Source organism: Notechis scutatus, chromosome 14, assembly GCF_049901735.1.
Source record: "Notechis scutatus isolate UNSWTSFEM ecotype Mainland chromosome 14, rNotScu1.2, whole genome shotgun sequence".
Lineage (NCBI taxonomy): Eukaryota > Metazoa > Chordata > Lepidosauria > Squamata > Elapidae > Notechis > Notechis scutatus.
The window spans coordinates 9,972,257-9,987,064 of record NC_142022.1 but is presented as its reverse complement, the minus strand read 5'-3'; the positions used below and the strand labels follow the sequence as shown (position 1 = coordinate 9,987,064).

The 14,808-nt window shown below is 43.5% G+C and overlaps 1 protein-coding gene across 1 annotated transcript; it reads left to right on the top strand.

The window, feature by feature from the left end:
• The first annotated feature begins 5,220 nt into the window (after window positions 1-5,220).
• On the top strand, window positions 5,221-8,501 carry LOC113427251 (uncharacterized). The gene is made up of 2 exons (XM_026689720.2): window positions 5,221-5,624; window positions 7,710-8,501. Exon 2 carries the CDS (start codon window positions 7,732-7,734, stop codon window positions 8,188-8,190), a length of 459 nt encoding a protein of 152 aa, XP_026545505.1. The 5' UTR covers window positions 5,221-5,624; window positions 7,710-7,731; the 3' UTR covers window positions 8,191-8,501.
• The last annotated feature ends 6,307 nt before the right edge of the window (window positions 8,502-14,808 follow it).

The following is a 14,808-nucleotide window of genomic DNA, read 5'->3' as shown; positions in this document are numbered from 1 at the left end:
TCTCAGCAATTCCCAAATCTTAATGACAGACACGTAAGAAGGACAGGAAGCGGCTGCTTCTGCGATGCTGAATACATTTTATTAGGAATTATAACCTAGGAAAGCAACGCCCCACGTTTTCAAGGAGACAGCCGATCAAGTGAAGGCATTCCATGGAACGTGCTTCATAGACAGAATTCTCTAAAACAATGCAGAATTGAGAAACTAGGCCCCAGACCAATTAAAGAGGGAGTAAGGGAATGAACGAGGACAGCAGGGGGAAAAAAAAAGAACAAGAAAACGAACAATAGAACTCCATGGGTCATAGATATCGACCCTTTCACTTCTTATGAGCATTGCCAGGCCATCAATGAAGGTTGAAACCAAATTCTTCTCTCTCTTAGAACTTGGCCGTAATCTCCATCTTGATTTAGCAGGGACACCGGTAGATGTTGCATCGCCCCCTTGGTGGACCAATGCTTTGGAAGCCACGCATGATATCCCCTCTGAAACAACCTCCAACGGAACCTGACCCATAGCCATAACTTGACCCATAGCCATAACCTGACCCATAGCCATAACCTGACCCATAACCATAACCCAAGGATCCATAAGAACAGGGTGAGGAACTACTGAGTACCATGGGTGGCATGATTGCAGTGACGACAGGCTCAGGAATGGTCAACACACATGTAGGCGGCTGGATCACTATTTCCGATGGTGGGAGCTGGCTGGTTCTTGAGAAGTTGGTTCCAGAGGTCACACCAAGCATGCCTGATGGCCCTCCACCGATGGACCCTCCAAACCCACTGTAACCATAACCACCCCAACCTGAGATGGTGGGTCCAGTTCTGCAGGACCCAAGTCCAACGTTTGAGGTGGCACATGGCATGGTGTAGGATGGGTTGAAACACGCCATGGTGAAGTGATGGAGGTTGGCTGGAACAAAGCATGGAAACCAGAGATGAAAAGAAGCAGAGAACATGAAACTCAACTAGCTACATTGCTTTCTGATCTAAGCTTCATACTTGTACAGTCAATACTATGTCAGAGGAATTTCTTGATTAGACCAATGTGTAAGGTCCATCTTTTGATAGCTTCTGGAGATACCACCAAAGCTTTGAAGGACATTTTAATTCTAGCTTGCGACTGGTGGACAGCAGAGGGTCTGAGATCATCCCCATTCCAGGGCTAGTTCTAGATATCGGATATATTAGCAACCTAACATGCAGAAGGAAACTCTTGATGGGACATCATCTCCACCACTTGCGATTCTTCCTATCCTCTTTGCTTCCAAAAGTCAGGTTCTCTATGATTGCTATAAACTAAAGCTGAGATTAAACTTTTCATATGGAAGAATCATTTTGAGATATGCTTTTCCCCCCTCTTGGTCTTATCTTCTCCTTCCCTAGGAAAGGACAAGGCAGTCGGAAGCCCCACAAAATGTTCTACAGATCTTCTCCACTGCATTTTGCTACTAGTTGCTGTTTCTTTCACCAAGGCACCCTCAAATTTAGGACAAGACCAGTCCATTTAGGGAGATATTAAAATAATGGGCACACCCTCCAGGAACCTGCTGGACAACATCTCCTTTTGACCCTTAGAAGATCCAAGGTGGAGATTTCATCTTCTCCATCTTCTGTCCACAATCGTCCAATAGAATAGAATAGAGCTGGAAGGGACCTTGAAGGTCTTCTAGTCCAGCCGCCAAGCAGCAGAACCTTTACCATTTCAGAGAAGTGGTTGGATAGTCTAGTGTCTCTTCTTAAAACCTCCAGTGAGGCAGATCAAACTTGGCAGAAACAAGCCCCTTTGAGAAGTTTGCTTGTTCGGGCCAAGATTGATCTGGATCAAAGTAAGCATCTGGATTGAGATTGTCCTTGACGTTGAAATTAAAACTGGTTTGGGCCTCTCGCATCTCAAAAAAAAGAAGGGAAAAAAAGGTCGAATTAACGAAAGAAGATAGTCTTACCTGAATCTGAAGATAAGGAGAAGGAGCACCTGAGAAAGCTTGGATTTCACATTCTTTTTATATCCAAATTTGGGCCCTGAGCTGGGATTAAGACATCATATTTTTATAAGTACTTAATTAATAGTGGCCCTGTAGTGTTGTATGGAGTTCTAATCCCATTGACTTCATTTTTTCATCTCCATCAGCAATTTTAGAATGACATCTTCAACGTTATCCCCTTCTTGTTTAAAAAAAACAACGGGCTTGCTTTTTAATTGGGTGCCACCCACAATTAACTAGTGCCCTATTTAAAAATTCATTTTAAAAAACCAAAATATAATATTCACTGCTCAAGGAAAAGCCATATTTTTTTGTTTATTTCCATAAATCAAGCCTTGGAAACAACCTCATTGTTGAGTAATCCTTTAATTCAAGTGACAAGAAGTATCCCCAGCTGAATAGATTTCACAAGAAACTGAGATGCCTTCATAAGGCGGAAAGATTAAAATTCTTGTTCTTCTCCAGATCTTTCAGCATTGTCCAATTCTCAAGCTGGGTATACTTATTATTTTCCCCAAACCCAGGTCACCTCGTTGAAATTTGAATTATCCCATCCAGCTGAGCCAGAACAAAGAAGAAAATATCAGATAGATCTTGGGATTAATGTTGAACTCATATCAGTGTGTGAAGGCTATCTGATTTTCCCAGCTAAACTTAAACAACCCCCCCCCAAAAAAACCCTCATGGGAGGTGTTCAAACTTGGCCACTTTAAGACGGGTGGACTTCAACTCCCAGAATTCCTCACTGAGGGAATTCTGGGACTTGAAGTCCACCCGTCTTAAAGTAAACTTGGAAACTTGTGGGCTTCATCTCCCAGAATTCCTCACTCAGGGAATTCTGGGAGATGAAACCCACAAGTTTCCAAATTTGGAGGCCCCTGGTCTAGCAATGTGAAGGGGAAGAACTAAAACTATATTCCCTCCTCAAAAGGAAATTTAGGAAGAACGAAGATACCCATCTTGTCGTTATCTGCAAGGAATGTAGGAGCTATTTTAACAGGAAAAAAAAAAATATTGGTCTTTCCTATTTCCAGGGAGGAGTCCATATTGCAATGAGAAAAACCAGGTTTGTAAAAAAAACATTTAAAAAAAATTTTTTTTTTAATGTCTTCTCCTGATAGGCCCCTTGATGACTTCATCTGCTTGATCCTTGATTCATTTCCGAGCATCGGCTGGCAGGAACGCCAGAGGAAAAAGTGGCGGCTGTGATTTGAGATCTCTTTTACCCAGATGATCTAAACACTTCGCAAAATCTCTAATTAGTGGGTTGCCTCTTTTTCGACTTCTGGTTTTTTTTCTTCCTCTTTTCCTCCATCTTTGTTTATGCACAGAAAACGGGGACGGATCTCAAGGAGAAAATCCTTAAGACGTTTGCAGCCATCAGAAGGTTTATTTTTATTTATTTATTTAGTTTAGTTTGTCAAACATATATGAGAAAGCAAGTATAAGCATAAGTTAGGCAGAGGGACATTTTTATCCCCCTATTTTCCTCCCCAAAAACTGAGCCCGACCACATAGTTTCATAGCGGAGCATGGGTATCGAACTAGTATTAACATATAAGTATAAACAGGTATAAGTATATCCATAATAAATGAGTACGAATGAATGGGAACCGTAGGACAGGGATGGTTGGCATGCCGGTGAGCTTATGATGCCCCCTTACAGACCTCTTAGGAATGGGGTGAGGTCCATGGTAGACAGTTTAAGGTTAAAGTTTTGGGGGGTTGAGGATGTAACCGCAGAGTCAGGTAGTGAGTTCCAGGCATTTTTTTAAATTATTTAATTAGCTTTAATCACCAATTTTGTTTTTATGACCAAGGGCAAATGTCACCTCTAAAAAATCTGAATGACTATCACGCCATCCCGGCCAACGGTTAATTGCAGTGGACACTTTGAAACAATTGGTTTAAAGTGTTTGCGTTGAGCGTGTTTGTTTGTGTGTTTGTGTGTGGGTTTTTCTCCCCTTCTTCCTTTTGACTATGTGTGTTTGCAAAGCCTGATGAAGAAACAGGTTCCTTTTCAAGTGGTTTTTGTGGGTAGATTTTTATTTCTGATATTGGTCAGCCAAACAGGGTGGAACTCAAATGCTACCAGAATAACAAGCTTGGTGTTTGGTTTGGGTTTGTTTGTTTTTTTGAAAAAAACAGCAACTCTGTGGCAGGAATATATATTTTTCTTCTTCTTCCACTTCCTTTGTAAATTTGGGCAAAAGGGAATCTTTTGGGGTTAAGTTGCCCGCCAGGAAGAAGGACAAAAAAATTGGACATCCTTATGGACAGCTTATGGTCCTGTGTCCATCTGCAGCCTTTGAAGGCCACTTTGGTGAGAGGTTGGCTAAGGTCCCCCTTGGCTTTTTTATCCCCCAAATCAGGACAATTAGAAAAGAAGGAAAATAAGTGTGCAAGTAGACACCATGAATTATCCCCCCAGGAAATATACCCCTCGGTTAAATGTGTAGCTCCCTTTTTCTTGATATTTATTCGCTCAGTTTTGTTTATTGGTTGGTTAAATTAATTTAGATGGCTGCCCAACTCAAGCACCTGATCCTGGTCAGCTCATAACATGAAAAAACACACAGAGAATGACAGAGAGAGAAAGAACGAGAAAAAAAGAGAGAAAGAGAGAGAGAGAAAGAGAAAGAAGAAAGAAAAAAGAAAGAAAGAAAGAAAGAAAGAAAGAAAGAAAGAAAGAAAGAAAGAAAGAGAGAGAGAGAGAGAGAGGGGGAAAGTGTGTATGTGTGTTTGTGCATGTGTGTGTGTGTGTGTGTGTGTGTGAGAGAGAGAGAGAGAGAGAGAGAGAGAGAGAGAGAGAGAGAGAAGGAGAGCAAGAAAGAGAGAGAATTTGAAAACGATTTATGGAGGAAGATGTTTAAATCCCATACCCTTGTTGTAGACTCCACAGGAACCCAACATTAAATCACGAACAAGTCACAAAAAAGGAGAAAATTGGTCCTGTTTATGATGGTATATTCTGATTTTAGTAGGAATTAAGATGACTCTTCCGGAGAAATGACCCTGAATCATGGGTTCGGGACATTCTGTCGATTCAGCAAAGCCCAAACATCACCCTTGAGCTAAATCCAGGTTGACTCCCAAATGCCTTGCCAATTTGAACATGTCCTTGACTTCCAATTTGAGATAAGTGCACCGAAACGGCTTTCTTGATCTTCCTCCCCAGGGCGGGGGATTTCTCGTCATCTCATCCACAGCATCATTTCTCTTCCTTTTTCTTTTTTCTTTTTCTTTAAACTTATTAATATCATCATGCTTTTGAAATGGGGGATGTTACCAAGGGTGAACGCCAGATTAAATAGCTCCCTTGGGTGGAGATTTCAGAAGATTAGGATGCACGAAGAAGGATGGGCCAACGTCCACGGCTCTTTAGCAAGGGGGAAAGGCAAAAAAACACACACAAACAAAACAGAAGGCAAACACCGTGCAATTATTTGGGGCAAGGGAGATAGCGATCAAAAGTCTGTTAAGAAAACAATTAAATCTTTTAATGTATCGTGATACGCCTCGTTTCCTTGTGACGTGCCCATCCCCCAAAAGAATATAAAAGGCTGGATCCGTTGGGGTGTCCTCACAAGCTTTTCCTCTCTTGATATCTTCTCCTTCTGCATTACAGCACAAGGTAAGGACTCGTTCTTTATTTATTATTCAATGTGCCTTGCTTATTTTTCCTCGGAGTGGCTCCGATTTCGACGGGAGTCGAGAAGGAGCGAACTCGGATCGAAACCTACCAGGGGTTTGATTCAACCAGCCAAAATTTCAAGGGAGATTTTTGTATTTGAGGGATATCTTTATGCCTCTAAAATGAGTGTCAGGGAAACGCTCTTACCGAGTTCAGAGCTGGGACGTGTCTAACTAAACTCAGGTGCAAAATGATCTTCCTGTAGATGACGGTACCGCAGAGCTAAGTCTTAGGGCTTAAACTTTGATTCGATGCCCCTTGGAATTAAAATGAGATTGAGCGAATTAGAATTCTCCCCCAAATAATTGCTTATTCGCTGTGTTCCATTCAACAGTCAAACCTGGAAACGTCGACACGGCTACATTCAATGGTTAGAGTTAAATCTTGGCTGTTTTCTTGCGGCTTTGCATGTCATATGAATCTAGGTGGCTTAGGGTAAACTGTGATTTGATTCCCATGGAATCAGAAGGGTACTGAATGAATTAAAAGTCTGGCTGACATAAACTATTTACGGCATCCAGTCAACGGTCACATCTGGAAACGTCGACACGGCTGCATTCACGCAACTTGGCTTGGGTTAAATCCTGGCTGTTTGCTTGCGGCCTTGTGTGAATCTAGAGGGCTGGTTTAGAATAGAGTAGATCTGGAAAGGGACCTTGGAGGTCTCCTAGTCCAGTCCCCTGCTCAAGCAGGAGAACTTATACTATTTCAGATAAGTCAAGTCAAGTTTCTTCTTAAAAAACCTCCAGTGATGGAGCACCCACAGTTTCTGAAGGTCCAGTTCCTAGCTCCAGTGATGGCACCAGTCCAGACTCTGGATTTACACAGTAACTGGTTAATTTGTGTTGTGTGAACTTGGCTCACTTGGAGGGGGCGGGCTTAACCAGGAGCTATAGGAGAAGTTATTTCCACGAGACATTGGAAGAACTTCTAAGTTGAGGATCTCCAAAGATTTCTGATAGCTCAGCTTTCTCGTTGCAAAGAGAATCAACCCTAGGCACATCTATGGAGATTCTCAGTCATCCAGGTCATAGTTGTCCCCTAGAACAAGAAGAAGCTTCTTGGATGAGAAGTGAAATGTCTTCAAAGAAAAACAAACCAGTTGCCTCTTGAAAAAGCACCATGGGGACAACCCCAGGCACACTAAAATTTAGACATGGGAGTTCCAGGATCCTGCTTGAATGCTAGCATCTTGTGCCAAACCACTCTTCCGTTTAACAAACTGTGGTTTGGTGCAACAATGTAAACCCATCCTGTGTGAGCAAAGGCCCGATTTAATTTGCTCCCTTCCTTTATTTCTAGAACTGATTACGTTCTCCCAAAGCAGACACCCAGCTCAAACAACCAGATAATCCTCAGCATGCCGGTTTTAAGGCACCAGTTACGAATCTTGCCCTCGAGGTCTCTTTTCACCCCAATTAACCAAATTAACTGCATTTATTTGTGAATGAACCCGCATCACCTCCCCTCTCTTTCGTAATCAACTCTGGCGTTTTCGATGATTAAAAGTCACACAAAAAACTTGTTTTGGTCCTTGAGATATAATTGCCGCGCTGGGCTAAATGCACAATGAAGCTAAGTATATGAGTATAATTTCTATGTGAGGGTGAATAATGAAATAATTATGGCCTGGCTTCCTTAAGAAGAGAAATAGCATATTTTTTTTGGTCTTCATCCAGAAGCAGTTTAACGCTTCTGGAAAAGAGCCCAGCAGATAATTGTTCATTTTAAAACATCTAAAAATCAACTCAGCTTTCTCCACAACAGATTAAGTTTCTATCTATATTATCAGAGGAGAGAGAGAGAGAGAGAGAGAGATCTGCTTCTACCTAGAATCAAACTCACAGCCTCCAGATTGTGAGGCAAGAACATCATTTCTAGGTCACCACCTACCTACCCCTTATTATTATTATTATTATTATTATTATTATTATTATTATTATTATTATTATTATTATTATTATTATTATTATTATTATTATTAAAAAATAATGCAATATTTTCTATTTCCTTTTTACGTTTTAGCCTCATCTTGCATCACCCAGCCATGCAGTCCCACTGTGCTCCATCCTGTGCCATCCCAAGCTGTAGGCCCGTCCATGCCCTTGGCTCCTGTGGCATCGGCAGTGGCTTTGGCAGTGGTGGTTTCGGTTTAGGTGGCGGATATGGCATGATGGGATATGGCGGTGGCTCTGGACTTGCCACCTCAGCCAGCAGTCTTGGTTTGGTTCCTGGTGTCCCCGTGTCCTGCATCAGCCAGATCCCTCCCTCCGAAGTGGTGATCCAGCCCCCTGCGTTCTCTTTGACCATCCCGGGACCCATTCTGGCCTCCAGTTGTGAGCCTTTGGCTGTAGGGGGTTATTCCCCATGTTCCTCTGGAGGTTACGGTATGTCCGGAGGTTATGGCTCCTCCCGTTATGGACTGGGAAGTTCCTGTGGGTACCTGGGGGGTGGCCGATCCTATGGGTCAAAGCGTAGACAGAGCGTTTGCGGATACCCCTGCTGAACATCAAGCCAATTGTACGTGACACCTCCGACTCCAGGAAATTGGGTCCAATTTTCCCTTCGAGCCCGTTCTCCAGAAAAGCACAGCGCCTGTATTTCAAGTCCAAACTACGAACTGCTTAGCACTCCTAAACCTCGTGCTTTGAACCTAGATGTGCTTCTTCCTCTCTGATGTTTCTATGGCTTAATGTGACTCCCTCCCTCCGTTGTGTTAATGTAGAGCTGGTATTTCAGGCCACGGAGACCCAAAACTGCTCCATCTTCTTCTGTATCATCCTGCACGTTCTTCATTAAAACTTTTGTTGCATCACACACTTTGCCTGTCTTGTCTTGGGGTTGGTGAGTGGGGTGTTCCCCTTTTGGGGGGGGAGGTGGGGGGGGGAGAAGATGACTCCACAGCACCTTCTAAAGAACCTTCAAGAGTGGCATTTGGTAGTCAAGGCCTTGGAGGAATGATTGATGTTGCCCTCAAAACATCTGGGAGAAAAGCTCTACGAACATCTCAACAAGGGTAACTATTAATCAATTCCTGCAGTCAAGGAGGATCTGGGTCAGAGGAGGAATAGAGTTACGCAAAGTGAGAGGTTCTCACATAATTTAAGGCTGGTGAGAAGTTCTATGTTGATCCAAGCAAGACCAGAAGAACAGTCTGTTCATGCCTACTCAACTTCAAAAGCCAAACAGTTGATGTTCCCTATGTTTGTTCCACCTTAAAGAAGGCTGTAGATCCTATCACTTCCCTTCACATCCTGGGTCCTGAGCAACTTAATCCTCTTATCTTGTGAGATCTCTTGTTTACCTCCCCCAGAAAACACAACTCACCCTTCAATTACCATTCAAGAAAAGGCAGTCCTTCACTGGCTTACATGCTACAGCCCACACACCTTCAACCTACACGATACTAACCCTTCTTCTGCTGAGCTACACTTGTAGGAAAGAGACTTGGCTATAACCACAAGAATGAAACTGGTCAAGAGCAATGTTAGGTTTGGAACTCAAGCTGAGAAGTTCCCAGTTTGGGAAAATGAAGAGTTGTCCCGGTGGAGAAGGGAGAAATTGGAATGTCCCAAGAACACCCAATTACACCCAGTCCTAAACAGAACCTTGTCTACGATAAGCTAACTTTACTCCAAGTCCTACCACGTCCTTGAGGCTTCAGCCATAGAGGCAAGTTCTAGAAAATGGAGTCGCTCTAGTCATTCCCTCTCTGTGGCAGTTCATGATGGAATTCCAAAGATGGAAGGGTCTTCTGTGATCCCCCCATGGGAAACCAAATTCAACCTTCTGAGACCAATGGTTGGTCAGATGCCTCCAAAGTCAGGGAGAAGGGCTGGTCATTTTTTGTCCCATGCTTCTTTCAGTAGAAGATGAAAACGTGTTCAACCTCAATGGTCATCCATGGAATATCCCAGTGGTGAGATTCAGCCAGTTTGCACCAGTTTGGGAGAACTGGTTGTTAACTTTCTGAGCAGTTTGGTGAACTGCTTGTTGGAAGAAATCATGAGGGCACCGAACCAGTTGTTAAATTATTTGAATCCCACCACTGGAATATCCTCCTCTCTTTGAATGAGACTGTATTGAAGGAGACAGAAGGATTCCAAGGAACCAATTGGACATCCAATTTAACAATCCTAACACACTATGGACACTTTTGGCCATCCAGAATAATGTCTACTGAACTTTTTTAACCCTGATTCTTCATGCCACAGAACTTATGGGCCTCTCAAAAGGGAGTTTCCCAAACTCCTTCTAAACAGGGCTGCCGAAATAAGAAGATTATTAAATATTTGAGGAATGACAATAGATTATTGGCGTCAAAATAGTTACTGTTAACTCACACAAAACACAATCAAATAAATTTTCATTATTTTAAACAATACTAAGCTCTTATTTCTTTCAGAAAACAAAGGCATCCTGTATTTTAAAATACTTGGATTCATTTGAATTATTTCATACTCCTTGACTATTAATGGCTTGTGTTATTTTAACGGTTGGGAAACATTATGAAACCGCACAACCTAAAGGGTGTGTATGTGACATAAATCAAGCTCTCTGGTTTCGGGAGGATTCAGAATCCCCATTAGACTTAAATTATTTAAATGGCATTTATGTTGCTGATTTACATCATTTTAGAAACCACAATGCCATTTGAGAAACAAATGGGTTTTCTCATTAAATTTTGTTGACCGTGTTAATGAATCTGGGTTGTCACTGACAGTTGTCACTGTTTGCATATTTTATTTGGGGTTGTATTATATTTTTTAAACCTGTGGGAGCATTCTTTTGGTTATGATAGCTTACTTTTTGGGGGGAGAGCAACTGTCCCAGCCAAGAGGAGGAGGAGACAAGTGGGGAATTAGCTTAGACTACACTATGTGTAAAGACAAGAGGGCAAGATCTAGCCCCCCTAAATGTCTCTGAGTCTTATCTGGTCTTTCCCAGGTGAAAAATGCCAGGAGATTCCTGTATTATAGGCAGAAAACAATAAAGTAGCTAATTTGAACTCTACACATGTGTGCCTAGTTGTTCGTGCCTGGCACTATCAAATAAATCTTTCCAAACTACTGCTGTGCACTCTTAAAGAAAAGAATAACACAGTTGGAAAAGGGACCTTGGAGGTCTTCTAGACCAACCCCCTGCTTAGGCAGGAAACCCTACACCACTTCAGACAAGAGGTTATCCAACATCTTTTTAAAAACTTCCAGTGTTGGAGCATTTACAACTTCTGGAGACAAGTTCGTTCCACTAGTTGATTGTTCCTCACTATTAGGAAGTTTCTCCTTAGTTCTAAGTTGCTTCTCTGCTTGATTAGTTTCCACCCATTGCTTCTTGTCCTGCCTTCAGGTGCTTTGGAGAATAGCTTGACTCCCTCTTCTTTGGGGTAACCCCTCAAATATTGGAAGACTATTATCATGTCTCCCCTGGTCCTTCTTTTCATTAAACTTAGACATACCCAGTTCCTGCAACCCTTCTTCCTATGTTTTAGCCTCCAGTCCCCTAAGTCTTTACTATGAACAAGAATCTGGCAGAGTAAACCACATATTTCTACCAGGAGCAGGGAAACAGAGAATAAATTGGAAGGAAAATAAAAATATTCACAAACGGGACTTATAATGCAGCACAAGCTTTAATAGGGCAAAAGAAGATCGTATGATACAGCAACAGTTGGATTCTAACATTTCTGTCTCTTTACCAATTTCCCTTTCCCAGTGCAATTACAGAACAGATGAAAACGACAGAAAAGTTGGCTTTAAACTTGCGGTTTCCATAGAACAAGCAAAGAGAAAAAGAACAGGTTTTCAGAAAGGGCCTAGAGCGCGAGACAAATACCTGCACTCAATTGTCTCATTGGGCAAACAACTTAACAATTTGGCTGGCAGTCTTTTACGTTCCAGGCATACATTCACTGACGTCGCAACGGGTTTTCAGTCCTTCAGGTTCTTCTCGGATGAGCTTCGGTTTAGCACGGTGAACCACAGATGCTGAATTTGCGTCGGGGGCCACAGATGCCCCTTGAGCCGAGCAGCCCACGAGAATAGGAGCCCCCAAAAGATCCCGCAGCACATCCTGAATAACCACCGACGGCCACCGGTTCGCAACTCGCCGCCAGAATGGGTCCTGGGAGGGTCACCACAACGGATGGAGGCTGGATCACCACTTCGGAGGCTGGGATCTGGCTGATGGGAGATGGGGTCACTCCGGCAAGCGTGCCGAGGCTTCTAGCGGATGCAGGACCACTACCGGAGCTGAAACCTCCATAGCCCCCGAAACCCCCGATGCCACCATAGCCTCCAAAGCCCCCGAGGGAAGACGGAGTCCCACATCCTCCGAGACCTACGGTGGGTCTAGCAGCGCAGGATGGGATGGCGCAAGATGGAGGGCAGCATGGTGTGCATGGAGGGCAGCAAGACATGATGGATCTGGAAGAAGAACATGAGAAAAGATATCCACGGTGAACAATGCTCATTGGAAGAAGTTATAATTGATGTGCTCTTGATGCCAGCGTTCGAGAAAACCTCCCATTCCAGCCAATAACTCCGAGACAGACATCCTCTCCAAAGTTCTTTTTTTACTTGGGTAGTTCAACTGGCACATCTGAGGAATCCCGAATGTGAAAGTTCTGGATTTCCTTACAAAAAGTAAAAAACTACAAATCCACCCCCTGCATCCATCATTGCATCACATGCCTCCATCACCATCCATCCCAACTTGAGATGTCCCCTCACCCAGGTGCATAAACAACATGACCTTGACTTAGAAAAAAGAATGCTATTAGGTCTAACCACATACGCTCCAAGAAATTCCCCCCTCCCATTTCCCCAGGCTCAAGAATGTGGCAGCGTGGAGGCGTCTGATGCTAATATGGCTTCCAAAGCTGAGACTTGATTTGCACGAGGTCGGATTTAATTAATCCTTCCTTTAACGGCTTAGCAAGTTGCAGGGACGCTGTTTGTGGCTGGATCTCAGGAGGCGGGCTCATTCAGACCATTGGCTACACATCTGGCGGCTCACACACCTTGTGAATCGGTCTCCTCACCAACAAAGAAGATTTGTAGCTCAGGGTTGAAATGAGGAGTCCTTGGTGCTCTCTGAGCTTGGTTGTTTTCTCGCAGACATTTCATGGCCCATCTAAGTAACCTCATCAGTGCTAGAAGGAGTATTTGCAGCAAAGCGCACTAGCACCGATGTTGTTCGCTGGTTTGGGTCATGAAATGTCTGCAAGAAGACAAGGAAGCTCAGACAGCACCAATGTTCTCCTGGCTTTAAGGATCTCCTCCAGTCAATAAACTATGTGTTTCTTCTGAAAAAAATCTGCATTTTTACTGTCTACGGGGCTGAAGGAAGCCATGAGTAGAACAAGATCTAGAACAGGGGTCTCCAACCTTGGCAACTTTAAGACTTGTGGACTTCAACTCCCAGAGTTCCTCAGCCAGCAAAGCTGGCTGAGGAACTCTGGGAGTTGAAGTCCACAAGTCTTAAAGTTGCCAAGGTTGGAGACCCCTGATCTAGAAGTAGGCAAGCCTACTTATTTCCATACAGCTGAAGCTGAAGCCAAGCATAGCTTGGCACTTGTAGAAAGCCACTTCATCCATCTCTTTCCTCTTCCCACAACAAATTGTCTTCCAGGCATCAGGAAAGAGATGGAAAGCTCTGAGCAAACGTTTGTCTGTTGTCCAAAAAGGGGAAACAAGCTTAAGGGAGGCCACCCATAGTGCTATATGAAAGATTGCCTTCCAGTTTGCAAACTATTGGAAACGTGCAAATTAGTTACATTCTATTCAGAATAGAACCCAAAGGGATCTTCGAGGTCTTTTAGTCCAACCCTCTGCTAAGCAGGACAATAAATGGCTGTACAATCTCCTTAAAAACTTCACCCACAGCTTCTGAAGGCAACTTCTGTTCCACTGGTGAATTGTCCTGACTGTTAGGAAGTTTCTCCCTAATTCTAGGTTGCTTCTCTCCTTGGATTCGTTTCCATCCGTGGCTTCTTGTCCTGCCCTCTGATGCTTTGGGAAACAAGCTGACCCCCTCCTCTTTGGGGCAGCCCCTCCAATAAGCTTTTTTTTCTTCTCTAGCATGGTTGCAGGAGGCCCCTACACCTCCAAGCCATTGTGATGGAGTGGTTAGAAGGCAGTATTGCAAGCTAACTCTGCATTCCCACAGCCAGGAGTTTGATCCTGACCGGCTCAAGCCTCCCATCCTTCTGAGGTCGGTAAAATGAGGACCCAGATAGTTGGGGGGGGGAGCAAGAGGCTGACTCTGCAAACTGCTTACAAAGGGCTGTAAAGCCCTGTGAAGCAGCATATAAGTCAACGTGCTATTACTAACTGAGCCATTCCATCATTTTGTTCCCCTAAAGTAGTTCGCCGATTATAAATGAGCCAAGCTGAGCCTGCCTGAAGGTACATCAGCTACTTTCCTTTGATTGCTACCTGAGCTACGACTTTCCTGTTAGAAGGACTGGCACAGAAAGAAATCCTTCCTTCGACTTGGAGCCCTGTCTCAGTTCCATCCTCAGAACTAAAGAACTCCCCCAAATTCCCGGAGAGAGAAGGAATGAGAGAGAAGGAATGCAAACTTACCCGGTTCTTTGCAGAGTTCAGAAGAAGGAATGAAGTTGCAAACGAGCAGTTCACACTGGTGAAGATTCAGTGGAGAATTCCACCTTTTATATCTTTCTGGAGGCAGGCAAATAATTGGAAGACATGCCTCGTGCCTGGAGGTTTAATTAATCCATAACCATTATTTTTTTTTTCCCCAGTTATCTTTATTTTGACCTGTGGTAATTGAATAATTGTCTGTTACAATTAATGAGTTGCTGGCTTCTTTTTCTTTCGCTCCTGTTTTCTTCTGCGTTTTTTTGTTAGCGTTGCGGATTTCAGCTCCACCCTAACATCCTTTTGCCTTGGCTTGCACTTTGTGTATTTCCTCCCTCCATCCATCCATCCCTAGATTCAAAAGTCCTGTACCGAAAGATTAATATTTCCCCGCCTTTGGTGAAGGATGTGAGTCAACGGGTTACTCTGCCCATTTATTTGTTGCGTACCAAAACCACCATCGACACATCCCAGATGGAGGTAAGTAAATCCCAGATGACAGCAAAAAACAGGGAAAAAAA

What these genes read in the sequence shown, in the direction of transcription:
- LOC113427251 (XM_026689720.2), top strand. Translation starts at nt 7,732, where the DNA reads ATGCAGTCCCACTGTGCTCCATCCTGTGCCATCCCAAGCTGTAGGCCC.